Genomic DNA, 15,407 nt, shown 5'->3' on the forward strand with positions numbered 1-15,407 from the left:
TAGCTTAGACATTCTGGGTTTGGGGTTCTAAAGACTCTTCCAGTTCTGATAGTCTGACGTCTCTCCCAGCTCTGACATTCTATGTGCTAAGGTCCCTCTATTCCAGCTCTGATGTTCTATGTTCTGAAACACACAGTCCCAGTCTCCCAGCTGTGAAGGCTGTATTCTGTGTTCTAAGGTCTCCCCTAGCTCTGATACTCTATGTTTTAAGGTCCCTCTGTTCCAGCTCTAATGTTCTATGCACTAAAACACAGGGTCCCACCCTCCCAGCTGTGTTCCAAGGTCTCCCCCAGCTCTGACATTCTATGGGTATTTTATGCTAAGGTCTGCTCTTTCGGCTCTCCCATTCTATGTCCCAAAGTCCCTCCCATCTCTGACAGTCTCTATTTTATGTCCTAAGATTCCTTTCATTTCTGACCAAACAGATTCTCTGTTTTCTTCTAGCTCCGGCACTCCAGACACCTTCTAGCTCTGACTTTCCATATTCTAAGGTCCCTCCCAGCCATGACATTCTGTATCCTCACTACATTCTTAGCAGTCTCCTCACTTTGCCATCCTATATTCTAATGTTCCTTCCAGCTCTGATATTCTGCATTTTTTTAATTTAATATTTTATTTTTTTCTGATTACATGTAAAAATAATTTAACTCTCTTTTTTCAAATGTTGAGCTCCAAATTCTCTCCCTCCCTCCCTTTTCCCCATTGAGAAGGCAGGCAATTTGACATGGGTTACACGTGTCTTGACATTCTGTGTCCCTTTAAGCTCTGACATTCCAAGTTCCCTTTTATGTGCTTCTGTTCCATCTTTCACCAGCATTCAGGTCCAACTGGAATGAGGCCAGCAAAGGCTCGCCATCCTGGGTGTCCTGTGGAGGCCAGAACAAAAGAGCTCTTGAGGGGGCCCTAAAGTATTGCATTATGGAGGACCATTTTCCATGGGAAAGAGAACAAGCAGGATATTTGCGCTTTTCCCCTAAGACCCAAGTAAATATTGGGGTAGAACCGCCCTGACCCCTCTCCATCTCCCAAGGGGAAGGTCAAGGTGCTGCCCATGGGATATAAGAGTGAAGCCTTTGTGGGTTACACTAAGGGTGCCTCCACCACCTTTCCAGACACAGGCTGACCGACCCCGGCTCCACCATGAAGCTGACCACTGTTCTCAGTCTGGTTGCCCTGGTCCTCTGCTGCAACTGGGGTGAGTACGGGCTTCTGGCAGGGGATGACAGATTGGCAGTTCTCTAGGTAGCTGGAGGGACCCCCAGGACTGCCCAAGACTCTTTTAGGGGGTTGGAAAGGTCAAGACGACTTTCATAATAATTCTAAGAGGTTCTGATTTCTAATACAGTCAATACTGATAGACAGAGCCCACCCAAAGCTCTCTGGGGAGTCCTCAATAATTCTGAGGAATATGAAAGGGTCCTGAGGCCAAAAACTGCTGAAGCAGACGGTGTCCTCCTTTCACTCCACAATGATGTATGGAGTGAATATGCCAATATGCATCTAAGCCTGCAGAGGAAGAAACCGAGGCACAGAACTATAAAACAATGTGGCCTCGGCTTGAATTTGAGCCTTGGGACACTTTAGGCAAGTCATTTCATTTCTTTTTCTTTTTCTTTTTTGGTGAGGCAATTGGGGTTAAGTGACTTGCCCAGGGTCACACAGCTAGTAAGTGTCAAGTGTCTGAGGCTGGATTTGAACTCAGGTCCTCCTGACTCCAGGGCTGGTGGTCTATCCGCTGCACCACCTAGCCGCCCCCAAATCATTTCATTTCTCTGGGCCTCACCTCCTCCTCTATAGAATGAGGGACCTGAACTCAGTGACCTTGAAGGTTCTTTCCACCTTTGAATCTGACTTGCCCAAGGAAGGGTCAGAGCTGAGACTCAAACCCAGGTCTTTTACCTGAGTCCAGGGTTCTTGGCATTGTACCATCAAGGATCTGTGATTTCTTCAGTGTCCATGAACACAGACAGTTAATTTGGTAGACAAGTCTTAAAGGTTCAGAGAAGTCAAATTATTAGCCCGTGATCATGTGGCCAGTATGTGTAAGAGACAGGATTCGAACCCAAGCCTTCCTGGTTCTAGGTCCAGAATTCTGATAGACGACAGTTAGATGAAGTCAGAAGGGTCAGACGGGGTTCTGTATTCATTATCATAGGAAGACTAAAAAGAGTTGAGATTCCTATAGCACTTTCCTCCAATTATCTTACCTGATCCTGTCAACAACCTGAGGAGGTAAGAGCTGGTGTCACACCCATTGAATTAATTTATTTATTTAGCTGGGAAATGGGGTTAAGTGACTTGCCCAGGGTGGCACAGCTAGTGAGTAGTATGTGTCTGAGGCCGGATTTGAACTCAGGTCCTCCTGACTTCAGGGCCCATACTCTATTCACTGCACCACCTAGCTGCCCCTATCACACTCAAAAACTTGCCCAAGGTCACAAAGCTACTAAGCGTCTGGCACAGAATTGGAACCAATGGCTTTTTGCTCACTCTACTGAGAAGCCTTATCCAGATGTTTCAGTGAATTATTTCCAGCCTGTTTCACACAGTTCAAAGTCTGAACCACAGGCAGCCTTATTTCATTTGAGGAGAGTGACAGATGAGAAATGAAACCATTTGAATGATGGCTTGCCCTGAATCTGTGGGCCACAAAGAGACTGTCTTTGGTGGCCTGTCTCTGTGAACAGACTGCAGGTGCTGGGGACCTTTCTGGGACCCCACTGGCACCAAGGTGGTAGAGGAAGCTAGCCAGGGTTCTGACATTTACTGATATATACCTATATGAGTGTGTCCACATAGAGGTATATATGCTATTACATATTCACACATACATACATATTTATATATAAATATATTCCCTGATATATACATACATACGCATAAATATCTACATATATGCTACTATATATCTATGTAAATATTTATCTATATGTATATACAATATGTACACATATTATATGTACAAGTATATTTATTGATATATACCCATATATTATACTTTATATACGTACATATATAATGCTATTATGTATATATATACATATGTAAGTATATATTATATATAAATGTATATTTACTGATATATACGTATCTATAATAAGCATTTTGCGATGCTTAAAGGCTGGGGGCTGTTTCGTTTTTGTCTTTGTATGTCCAGCACCCAGTACAGTGCCTAGTACCCAGTAGGCCCTTGATAGGGTGAAGGAATAACCATTTCGGTAGGCCCTCTTATGTGCTAGGTACTATGCTATGCACTTTACAAACAGTATCTCATTTAATCCTCCTGTGAGGTAGGTGCCAATATTATTCCCATTTTACAGTTGAGGAAATGGAGGCAAACAGAGGTTACATGACTTGCCCAGGGTCACACAGCTAGTATCTGAGGCTGGATTTGAATTCCGTCTTCCTGACTCCAGACTCAGTGCTCTCGCCTAGCTGTCTCCATTAGCGTTAATAAATAGCATTAACAAACCCTTGTTGATTGATTGACTGATCTTCATTGCTGTTACTGATATTATTATCAGCATCATTATTGTACAAAAATGAATCAGTGATCGCATGAAGTCAAAATGCCTAGCTGGAGGCAACCAGGTGTCACGATGGATAGAGGATGCAGTGAGTGGGGAAAAGTAGGAAAGGCGCTGGCCTTAAAGTGCTGGCTCCAATCCCTCTCCGACACTAATTATTGGGGTGACCTTGGTCAAACCACTGGCCTGGCCTGGGTCTCACAGGACAGGACTGGACTGACTGCCCTCTTGAGTCCTTCAGGGCTCTAACTTCTAAGGTCTCGGTTGTGCCTCTTGGGGGGCAGGGCAGCCAGGCTTGCAAAACGGCTTCGATGAACCCAGGCTCCCCTTCTGTCTCTGCTCCAGCATCTGCCCACATTTGCCCGACTTTCCCAGAAGTGGCCGACATCCTCTTCAAGGGCACGCCCCCAGGAATATCTCGAAGCCATTCGGTGTTTCCAACCCGATCAGGCCATGGAGGAAGCTGGGAAGCTGCTGAAGGCAAAGGTGGACACCCTCTCGGACACGACCAAAATGGACATCGGGAGGCTGATGGTAAATATTGGCCTTTGGCTTCTTTTATTGTCTCCCTCTAGGGCGTCTCAACTGGTGGGAGCTTGATTTCTCCTGCTGGGCCACTGCGTCATCCTTTAGGTGAAACTCTCCTAATACCGTAATATTCATGGAAGGAGAAAAGGCCCCGTGGGAGAAAGATACCGCCTGCAATCTCCCTATGGACACCTCCAAAACTCAAAACAATAGAAATAGTCACCATGGCAGCTTCTCAGTCAATCTCCCCGACAAGAACGTGACGGGTTAGGGTGCTCTCCAATCAAAAGCCGCTCATCTCCTGTGCTTTGTTTCATATTTTTTCAGGAAATAATATTGACCAGAAACTAACGTCCATCAAGCGTGCTTACTTTGCTGGCCAGGCATCACTGAACACCAAACTGCTGAACAGCCAGTTCCCCGTGGTTTCCAGTGCAGTGCTCTTCCCAGCCCCCCTCTCTGTCCGTGTCCCCTCAGCTTGACTGCCCCAAATAAACTGAAAGCATTTGAGTCCGTGTGTCCTGCCCTTTTTTCGTGTATTCATATCCACACGGGGGAAAAAAAGGGGGGGGGTGGATCTGGGAATAGGATAAATTATTAGATGAGAGCTTTTGAAATGCCAGGTGGCCCACTGAGGGGTGGGGAGGGAGCCTGAGTGAGTTCGCAGCTGTCTCCGGGTGGAGGGGCCCAGATGCAGGCTGGGAGGCAAGAGCATGGGCCCTGCCTATCCCCTCCTGCCAAAGTCCACAGAGAAGGCATTCAGAGCAAGAGTGTCAGGTACAGCAGGGACAACTCACAAGTAGTGAGACTGGAGATGCTAATGTCATCGCTCCCATGGGCAGTCTGGGAAAACAAGTGGAAAGACTGAGAAGAAGGGGATGTCCCCAACCCACTTGCCCCCTGCATGAGGACAAGAAAGGCTTTGTGGGAGAAGCAGAGCCAGAATTTGAACCCAGGGCCTCTACAATACCATGTTATCTCCTTAGGGTTGTGATATTTCAGTGGAGGGACCCAGAGCTGGAAGGACCCTTAGAGGCTCTCAAGACCACTTCATAGAGCAGGAAATGGAGGCCCCCAGAGAAAGGACCTTACTTGCCCAAGATCACAAAGGTAACCAGGCCGAATCTGAAACCTTGTCATAGATTTTGAGTAGAAGGGACGTGAGACACCATGAAGTCTCACCCCCTCATTTTACAGAGGAGGAAAGTGAGACCCGGAGACTGATTCAAAGTCCCACCGCTGGTGAGAGGCTGCATCAGGAGTCATACTTGGGTCTTCCAGACTGCCGAGTCCTACGGTACATCCATCACACCCCTTTTCTCCTGGCTCCAGACCCTAAGCTATTTGCACTGGCTGCTTGATGCTGTCACTCATTGAAGGCTCAGCTGGTCCTGGCCCCATGTCCAGCAATGCTCCCATCTAGACTCCTCTAGTCACCAGCAGTTTCCCTCTTCTGCATGGGGGGTGGTGGCTGAGGCCCCTAGGCTTTGCTGCTCCCTTAACTTTTGCCTTTGGTTGCTGGGATAAAAACCATGGTAACAAGGCTGATGGGACCCTCATCTGATAGTGAGACTTTCCTCTCAAAATAGGATGGACACCCATTCAGGCGTGTCCTGAATCGCACGGGAATCTGGGTGACGGCCGTGGCCGTCACACCCCAGAAAAGCCCTGCCCTGTCTAAACATCTCCCACTTTGCTTCCTTCCTTCCTTGCTTGCTTTCATTCATTCAGTCATTCATTCACGAAGGCTTTCTTGCCCAACCATTGGCATTAAGAGATCTGATGGGGACAGCACAGGAGTATCTTAGCTAACTCTACCTGTGACACCATCTCCTTCTTTGGTGATAAGGCATAAACACATGAGGATCAGAGAAAGAACCCTGGGCCAGCAGCCAGGAGGCCCCAATTCCAATCCTAGCACCATCCCTGACTGGCTGTGAGACCTTGGGTAAGTCACTTCAGCCTCACTCTCTCCATTTGTAACATAAAGGGGTTTCACCAGATGATCTCTAAGCTTTAATATGCTTTGATTGAGGGTGGGGGAAGGGAGAATAGAGAGGGGGTGGCAGAGTCTTGGAGATGGAAGGACCCCAAAGGATCACTGGGGCCAACCCGCACCCATACAAGAATCTCTCCTTCAATATGGATTCTAACCCCAGCTTTGACAGCCCCAGCAGAGACCTTCAGCAAGCAGACAGGCCTCAGTTTCCTCCTCTGTGAAGTGGCAGAGATAGACTAAGTCACAGAATCTTAGCGCTGCATGGACCCCCAGGGCGATCCACAAAGAATCCTTACTGCAGCCTGTGCCCCAGTGAGGGGAGCTCACTTCCCCTGGGGGTGGCCCATCCCACCGCGGGAAGCTCCTCCCGAGGCATTGCCTCTTTGCACTCTCAGCCCCATTCTGCCCTTCCGGGTCAAGCAGACAGTCTAATCCCTCCTCCATAGGATGGCAGAAAGGACAGTGGAAAGCACCTAGCATGCTCTCCCCAGTCCCACCCCCAGTCTCTTTTTTAAAAAATAATATTTTATTTTCCCAATTACATATAAAAAAAATTTTTGACCTTTTTAAATTTTGAGTTCCACATTCTCTCTCTCCTTCCCTGAGACAGCAAGCAATTTAATATAGGCTATACATGTGCAGTCAAGTAAAACATATTTCCATATTAGTCATGTTCTGAAAGAAAACACAGACCAAAAAAAAAAAAGATCCAAGGGGAAAAAAAGTGAAAAGTAGTCTGCTTCAGTCTGCATTCAGACGCCATCAGCTGTCTCTGGAGGTGGGCAGCATCTTTCATGTTGAGTCCTTTGGGATTGTCTTGGATGGCTGCGTTGCTAAGAAGAGCTAAGTCACTCTCAGCTGATTATCCCTACAGTGTCACTGTTACTGTGTACAATGCCGTCCTGGTTCGGCTCACTTCACTTTGCATCAGTTCATATAAATCTTCCTAAGTTTATCCAAAACCATCCCCTTCATCATTTCTCATAGCACAATAATATTCTGTCACAATTACATACCACCACTTGTTCAGCCATTCCCCAGTTGATGGGCATCCCTCAGTTTCCAATTCTTTGCTGCTACAAAAAGAGCTGCAATAAATACTTTTGTACAAACAGGTCTCTCCTCTCCCGTTTTTAAATCTCTTTGGGATACAGACCTAGTAGTGACATTGCTGGGTTAAAGCATATGCAGTTTTATAGCCCTTTGGGCATAGTTCCAACTGCTCTCCAGAATGGTTGGATCAGTTCACAACTCCAGCAACAATGCATTAGTGTCCCAATTTTCCCACATCCCCTCCAACATTTATCATTTTCCTTTTCTGTTATAGTAGTCAATCTGACCGGCACCCCACCCCCAACATCCTGGTTTCCCCCAACAATCCTCTTCTACCTGCTCCTTGAGGACCCAGACCAGGTCATAGCCTTATGTGTTCAATAAATACTTATGAAGAGATTGATCTCTTCCCTGCAGCAGGGAAGCCAGGCAGCTAGGTGGCACAGTGCAAAGAGCCTCAGGCCTGGAGTCAGGAAAACCTGATTCAGATCTGGCCTTGGACACTCCCTAGAGGTGTGATCCTAGGTAAGTCACTTAACCTCTGCCTCAGTATCTCCATATGGAAAAAGGGTTGTTGTGAAGGTCAAATAATAAAATAATTGTAAGGCCCTTAGCACAGTGCCTGACACATGGTAGGTGCCATGTTAGCTATTAGCAGTAGCATCTTTTGTAGGATCTAGTATCCTGTGATCCAGGACTTGATTCTTAAAAACTTCAAGAGCAAAAAATAAAAAATAAAAATAAATAAACAAACAAATAATTTCAAGAGCATGTGCATCCACGGGACCAGCAGGAACCTCCCAAGAGCTAAGGTCAGAGTCACCTCCCCAGGAAAAGGGGCCAGGGCCAGCTGCCAGGATTTGGCGGGAGAGAAAACCAGCAAATCTACCTGGGGGAGCCTGGAGAGTCATTTGGTAATAGAACAGAGGATTCAGAAGGCACGTTCCGCTTCCTACAAGCAGGAACGGTAGCACAGAATGGCCCCTAGGTGGCAGCATGAAACAAGGTCCCATCCTCAATTACTTAGGAATTTCAAGCTGCCCCGCCCAGCTGCAGATGGTAAATAGGACTTAGAACACAGATCGAGGGCTGGGAGGTGGAACCTTCCAACACAGAGAGTCAGAGCTGAGCCAGGAGGGCTTTTTGAACCTATAGTGAACATCAGAGCTGAGTGAGATCCTGGAACATAGAATGTCAGGGCTGGGAGAGTTCTTAGAACATGGAATGTCAGAGCTGGGTGGGATCTTGGAACATGGAATGTCAGGGCTGGGAGGGACCTTAGAACATGGAATGTCAGAGCTGGGAAGGATCTTGGAACCTGGAGTGGGAAAGCCTTGGAACATGAAATGTCAGGGCTGGGAGAGACCTTGGAACATGGAATGTCAGAACTGGGAAGGATCTTGGAACCTGGAGTGGGAAAGCCTTGGAACATGGAATGTCTGAATTGGGAGGGTTCTTGGAATATGTAATCTGAGAGCATAGAATTGAACAGAGAATGTTGAACTGGAAGAGCCCTTTGAACAGAGCAGAGCTTAGAGGGAGCTTAGCCCTCCTCTGATGCTCACTTTAGAATCCCAGCACCTGACTTGACACTTACTAGCTGTGTGACCCTGGGCAAGTCACTTAACCCCAATTGCCTAAAAAAAAAAAAAAAAAAAGAATCCTAGCACCTGAGTTCAAATGCTCCATCTGCTACTTTAGTTATGTGACCTTGGGTGAGTCACTTGCCGATTAGACTAGGTGACTTCTTCGGACCTTTTCACTTCTCATTGGATCTAGTCCAAGCCCAAAACCCAGACTGAGGCCAGAAGAACAACACACACCACTCCTCTTTGACAGTGATTTCGCCTCCTGAAAGTTCCTTTTATTTGGGCCTGACTTTGCAGTTTGGCTGGCAGCCTGGGGAGCCCCAGGGGCCCACTAGTGAACTCCATAAACAAGCCCCTCCTCCTCCTCAGGGCCGTGTCCAGGGCAGCCACTGTGGAATCGCCTTCATTGCCCTCCCACCCAGTGCTTTCTGCCCCTCCAGGGTGGTGGTGGGAATAGAGAGACCATTGGGGGGGGGGGGCATGAGCAGAGCTGGCCTCATCAGGGCTATTCAGGGGATTTAAAAATTCAAACCAGAGATTTCATAGGAAGGTGGACCCAATGGATACCACTGGAGAAGGGCTAGTGTAGAGACTCCTCCTGACCTCAAAGCTTAGGGCCTGCCCTGTGATTTCCGGGCTTAGCCAGTGGCCTGGGGCAGTGAGAGGTGGGAGCCCCAGCCACAGGTGGGACCAGGCTGCACTTGACCCTGGCCTCCCTGACTCCAGGCCCAACCATGAGCCCACTGCAGAGGGCTAGCTCACAGGATGTTGGAGCCTGAGGGACACTTAGCGTTCATCTAACTCTCTACACTGCCCCTTTCTTCCAAGAGAAGAAACTGAGGCTTAGTGAGAAGGAATCTAATACGCTCATAGACCCCCATGGCTAGAAGGGACCTTGAAACAGAATGGCAGAGCTGGGAAGGATCTAGGAGGTCACCCAGTCCAGTCTCCCCATAGCACATATGTGAAAACTGAGACCCACAGGGCTCTATGACTTGTCTGTGTTCCCTTAGTCCACAGAGCTGAGACTAAGACCTGAGCTTTAGTCCAGGGCTCCTCCTAATCTGAAAGAGGCCAGGCTCAGGCCTTGGGTCTTGTTTTCCATTCTTGGGGACAGATAATTGTCCCCTATTTATATCTAGAAACAAAAAGAATGCAGTCCATGGCATATGACAGTTCCTAGGTCACAGGATCACAGCTTCGGAGGTCATAAAGTCCAACCCCCCGTCTTTTTACAGACAAGAAAACTGGGGCCCAGAGTGGGGAAGAGACTTGCCCAAGCTCACACAGAGATGGGATTTGAACCCATGTCTTCTGACTGAAGAGACAACTGTCTTCTTCCACACTATAACCTTCATCCTTCTGCACTATAACCTCCCTTCCCAAGCTGAAAAGACGCCTAGCTGTAGCCCTAGGGTCTGGGTGGTACAGTGGGTAGAATGTTGGCCCTTGGAATCAGAAAGACCTGAGTTCAAATCTGGCCTCAGACACTACCTGTGCAGTCCGGGAGAAGTCACGTCACCCTGTTTGCCTCAGTTTTCTCATCTGTAAGATGAGTGGAGAAAGAAATGGCAAACCACTCCAGTATCTTGGCCAAGGAAACTCCAAATGGAGTCACAAAGAGTAGGACACAACTGAACAAAAGCACCCCTGCTAAATACCACTTCCAGGTCCTAAAATATTGGATGAGAATAAACACTTCTGGGAAAGTGACAATAAGTGTAGGTTTTCTGGGAGGATTTAGGCCTAGAAGGCACCTAGGAGAAGACTTGGATGGCTGTGCTCCAGCAGTGGAGTGAATCCAGAGAGACCTGAACCCAGGGCCCCTCGCTCCAAAGCCTGCAAAGGGGGCTCTCTTCCGGTTTCAATTCCTGCGAAGACACATAGACGGCATGCCTACGAAGAGCTTGGACAAAGCTGTTAACTTAGTTAACAAGGTTAAAAGATGAGGGGGTGGCAGTGTGGTACAGTGGCCGGAGTACTGGATTGAAGTCAAAGAACCTGAGTTCGAATCTCAGCTCTGCCACCGACCATCTGTGTGATCCCGTGTGAGGTTAATTCACTTCTCTTGGCCTCAGTTTACTCATTTGTAAAATTAGAGATTGGACTAGACACTCTGGAAGATCCCTTCTAGATCTAATATCCCAACATTGAAAATGTATTCTGGATGGAAGATAGACTCCCCATGCCCTGGGTACTTTTGGCCCACTGACACCATTGAAGGAGGGCTGACTGATTCAGAACCAGTTCATACACACTGGGATATACCCTTGGATTTGAACTGTATGAGAAAGCTAGATGGATAGAGAGAATCAGAGCTGAGTGTCTCAGAGCAGGAATTCATAATCTGAGATCCACAGACCCCTTAGCTCCAGGGAGTCCACAGACTTGAAGGGGAAAAAATTGACCTCATTAGTTTCACTAACCTTTGGTTTCCTATATAACCCTGTGTATTTTTTTTTATGCATTTAAAACTGTGATTCTGAGGAGTCCATGGGCTCCACAGAACAACTACTAAAGGGGTCCTCTCCAGGCAACCATGTGGCCTCAGGAAAGGAGGCAATCGTCTGAGCCCAAAGAGGCAGTTGTAGGGCGACAGAGGAACAATTCCTGGCTAAGTGGCACCCAGAAGAAGCGTTCCTGGGCGGCACCAAGTTCCTGCACCAGGTGTCCTGGAGAGAGGAAGAGTTTCTGGTACGATACTACCTTCTAGCAGCAAGCACAGGCCTTGGAACAGCAAAGGACACAGCCACAATGCAGAGCCACGGTGGGGAGGCCACACCCAAATCTCGACATTCATCAGTGCTATGAGTTGACTTACATGTGGGTAGCAGAGGAAAGCTTAGCTCTCTAGACGGGATATCCTTTCCTAATTAAGGTTCCTTAATCAGGTTCAGCCCCTGGGGAAGGTAGAGGCCAGCTGAATTTTATCCTCATCACCTGGCATCGCCCTGACTCGTAGTAGGGGTTTCATGAGTGCTCTTTGATTGATTGATAGATTGGTCTGCTCATTCAAGGTTGTAGATTCTGAGGTTAGCAAAACTCGTCCTGCACTGCAGATTTTTTCTTTTTTCTTTTTCTTTTTTTTATTAATTTATTTTGATTTATCAACAATCACTTCCATCAGCTTTTGAGTTTAAAATTTTTCTACCCCTCCCTCCCCAAGACAGGGCACAATCTGATATAGGCTCTACATACATATGCATTCCTATTAAACATAGTTTCACATTAGTGATGTTGTAATGAAGAATTAGAACCAATAGGAGGAACCACCAGAAAGAGGAAACAAAATGAGAAAAAATAGCCAATCGTATGCTTCGATCTGCATTCAGACTCCATAGTTCTTTCTCTGGATGTGGAGAGCATTTTCCATCAGGAGGCCTTTGGAGATGTCTTAGATCCTTGCATTGCTGAGAAGGACTAAGTCTATCAACGTTAGTCATCGCACAGTGTGGCTGTTATTGTGTATGATGTTCTCCTGCTGCATTGCATATTTTGCTAGCCTGAGTTTTTAATAATAATAATAGTACCAGCATTTATATTGCCCTTTAAGGTCTGAGAAGCTTTTTACATGTGATCTCACTTGGTCCTCACAGATGCTCTTATAATCCCCATTTCACAGATAAGGAAATTGAAGCAAGGGTTAAATGACTTGCCCAGGGTCACACAGCTAGTAAGTGTCTGAGGTCACATTTGACCTCAGGTCTTCTTGACCCCAGGCCCAGCCCTCTAACTACTGTCCCATCTAGTTGCCACCTCACATGGGTACTCAAGGGAACTTTCCCTTTTCTGTAGTCACCTGGACAATAGCCTCCTGGGTAAGGTTATAAGCAAAGGCCTATTATTTGTGAGATACCCTCAAGGCCAGATGGAGTCAGTGGGAACACAGAGTTTCCCTCCCAGGCCCTGGTTTGTAATTATCACTCTAAGCATTCCATATAACCCCTTCTCCCACTGGGGAGTTCTTCCTGAAAGTGGCCACCCCTGCTTCTCTGGATTCTCCACCCCATTCACCTCTGCTTTTCGGCTCCCCCCTAGGGGAAGCGATGTTGTCTGCCCCTATTAGAATGGGAGCCCCTTGAGGAGACAGACTCCCTATTTGCTTGCATGCTCAGTGACTGACTGACTGATGGACATGATATCCTAGATTTGTGATATCTAACAGCCTACCAACTCCAAAACACAGCTCCATGAGGCAACTAAATTTACCTACACTGCCTAAAATCAAAACCCCTTCCAAGGCCCGTCAACGCCGAAGATGAAAGGATGGCTAGCTTCAATCAGGGTTCCTGTCTTGGGAGAGAGCCAGCCTTTGCATATCTGGTACAGAGGGAAACCTATAAATATCGAGGCTTCCTGCCATTGCGAGGGATTGGCTGCAAAGTAACCAAAGAAAACATTTGTTTCCTGTGTGAAGAAAACATTGAGAGCTTCTGTTCCTGCAAAACGGCGGATTCGAGCAGCAAACGTGCCATCCACGCCTGTCTATCTTGATGGTCACTTGGGATAACAAAAGGGGCCAGCGCCCTTCTAGAGAGGTTTGGCTGCTAATAATATATTCAATGTTCGGTATATGTGCACATACACACACACACACACACACACACACACACACAAATCGTAAAAGAAATTCGTAAAGTCCTAGACTCTCAGGGCTGGAAGAACCCTTAGACACGGCAGGCTCATACATCTATAACCAGAAGGGAGCTCAGAGGCCTTCTCATCCAATTCCCTCATTTTACAGATTGAGAAACTGAGACCCAGGGACTTGACTGACTTTACACAAGTGGTAAGCATCAGAAAGGTGGGATTTGAATTCAAGTCCTCTGACTCCAGATCCAGGGCTTCTTCTACTGTCCCATCTCTTCATTTCTAACAACCAGGGCCCCTGGAAAAGGAATTAGCCTTGTTTGGCTTGGTCAATGAGGGCAGAACTAGAAAACTGCAAAGAGGTGTATTTGGAATGGATGCCAAGAAAAATGAGCAAATAGAGCTGTTTGCAAGTGCAATGGTGGGCTTTCCTTCATTGGCCACTCACCGAAGATGGAGGAGAAGGGATTCCTTTCCAGGTATGGTTTGGACTAGATGGTCACTCTGAAATGCCATGGTTCTGTGGAGTAGAGACTAAGAGTGGGGGAGGGGCTCTACTGGTTAATGGCAGATTGGGCCTCAGCCCCAAGTCCGGTGGCCTGATCCCAATACCGCCCTGCTTTGGCTTGGTTTCCATAACAAGAATGTCAAAGGGAAATAATTCTCCAAATTCCAAGTTAGTTTCAGATGACAAAATTGTCTCAGCAGAACCAAGGGCAGATTTCGGTTGCTGTCAGTTTATAGCCCATATAAAAATGGCCCCAGTTTTAGGTCAGTCAGACTTGAGAAGGTAGAATTTCTTCCTAACAGAAGGGCCTTCAGCGATTGTTCAGAAAATAGAAGAAAATAATAATAATAAAGGCAGGTTGCATTCATGGTAGATGAAAGGCAAAATGATTGGTTGACTATAAAGGCAGCAAGCAGGGGTAATGTTTAACAACCAGCTCTCCAGAAGTAAAAAAAAGGTATATACTACACACTTAGAAGTTTAATCTGCAATATTAACATTTTCTCTATCACTTAAGTTGAGATAATCAACAAGACAATAGATGAAGCCTCGATTCATATCATTTACCAATTTCCAATGTATAATTTCTGACCCCAAAATGTTAACAATTGCATCTAGGCACTGAGCAGGCTCCAGATTCCCCCTACCAGCACTGCCTAAGGAATCCATACCCAGATGTCAGAGGACCCGTAAGCCTGGATGGGAAAACAACTTCGAACTGAAACTTAGCACTTTCTTCAATTACCTAAAAAACAGAAGAAGGACCTACAGGCTTCACCAGACAGTGGGAGAAGGCGTCCATAACACAAGATAAAGAAGCAACACTCTGGGAAGACTAAGACAAGAAAGAAATAGGCCCTGGCCTCAGGGATCTTCTATTCTACTTGGTGGCTAGTCACCGATAACACACAGCATGGAAAAGAAGAGAAGCATTTTTATACCCTGTATAAAAAAATATAAGTATAGTGACACCCATTGTGGAAATGCCTCTTGTCTCCAGAGGCCAAGAATAAGAGTAATGTCCCTGTTATTTGATAACATATACAACATTGTTCTCTAGGAAGGGAGGGGAAGGAAGAGAGGGAAGAAGAGACAGAGGGAGGGAGGGAGCAAGGGAGGAAATAAGCTTGTATTAAGTGCCTACCATGTAGCAGGCGCTGGGCTAGTGCTTTACAATTGTTACTTCACAAAGCTTCTGTTGTACACACTTATATTCCTGGGAAATGTTCTGACATGTGATTGACCTAAATCCAAGTAATAAGATGTTTAATCGATACATTGAATAACCACACAATCTCAAACAAGTTATTTTGCAGCTCTGTACCTCAGTCTCCCCATCTGTAAAATGAAGGGGATTCCTACTAGCTTCAGATCCTACGTTCCTGTGACTTCTATCCTATGTAACTTTGACTGAGGGAAGTGTCAAAATTGGAGACTGGTCCCATAAATGAATCACAAGACAGAAAAGTACCTTGAGGGGTTCCCAGACTATTCACCACATGAATAGAGTTCTCTGACGGCATTTCTACATCAGAGTATTGCTCCCTCTGAAATATCAAGCATGAAGCAATGTTATCAGAAGTACACGTGACAACATTTCAGTATGAACAGAG

General features: G+C 46.6%; 1 protein-coding gene across 1 annotated transcript; it reads left to right on the top strand.

Moving 5' to 3' along the window:
• The first annotated feature begins 1,125 nt into the window (after positions 1-1,125).
• SCGB1A1 (secretoglobin family 1A member 1) lies at positions 1,126-4,565 on the top strand. Its single transcript, XM_020967978.2, is given in 4 exon segments — positions 1,126-1,195; positions 3,873-3,931; positions 3,933-4,061; positions 4,383-4,565. Coding segments are annotated over 4 exon segments (267 nt in total). The 5' UTR covers positions 1,126-1,140; the 3' UTR covers positions 4,407-4,565.
• The last annotated feature ends 10,842 nt before the right edge of the window (positions 4,566-15,407 follow it).

This window comes from Phascolarctos cinereus, unplaced genomic scaffold, assembly GCF_003287225.1.
Source record: "Phascolarctos cinereus isolate Bilbo 61053 unplaced genomic scaffold, phaCin_HiC Scaffold_9;HRSCAF=440, whole genome shotgun sequence".
In the NCBI taxonomy this organism is placed as follows: domain Eukaryota; kingdom Metazoa; phylum Chordata; class Mammalia; order Diprotodontia; family Phascolarctidae; genus Phascolarctos; species Phascolarctos cinereus.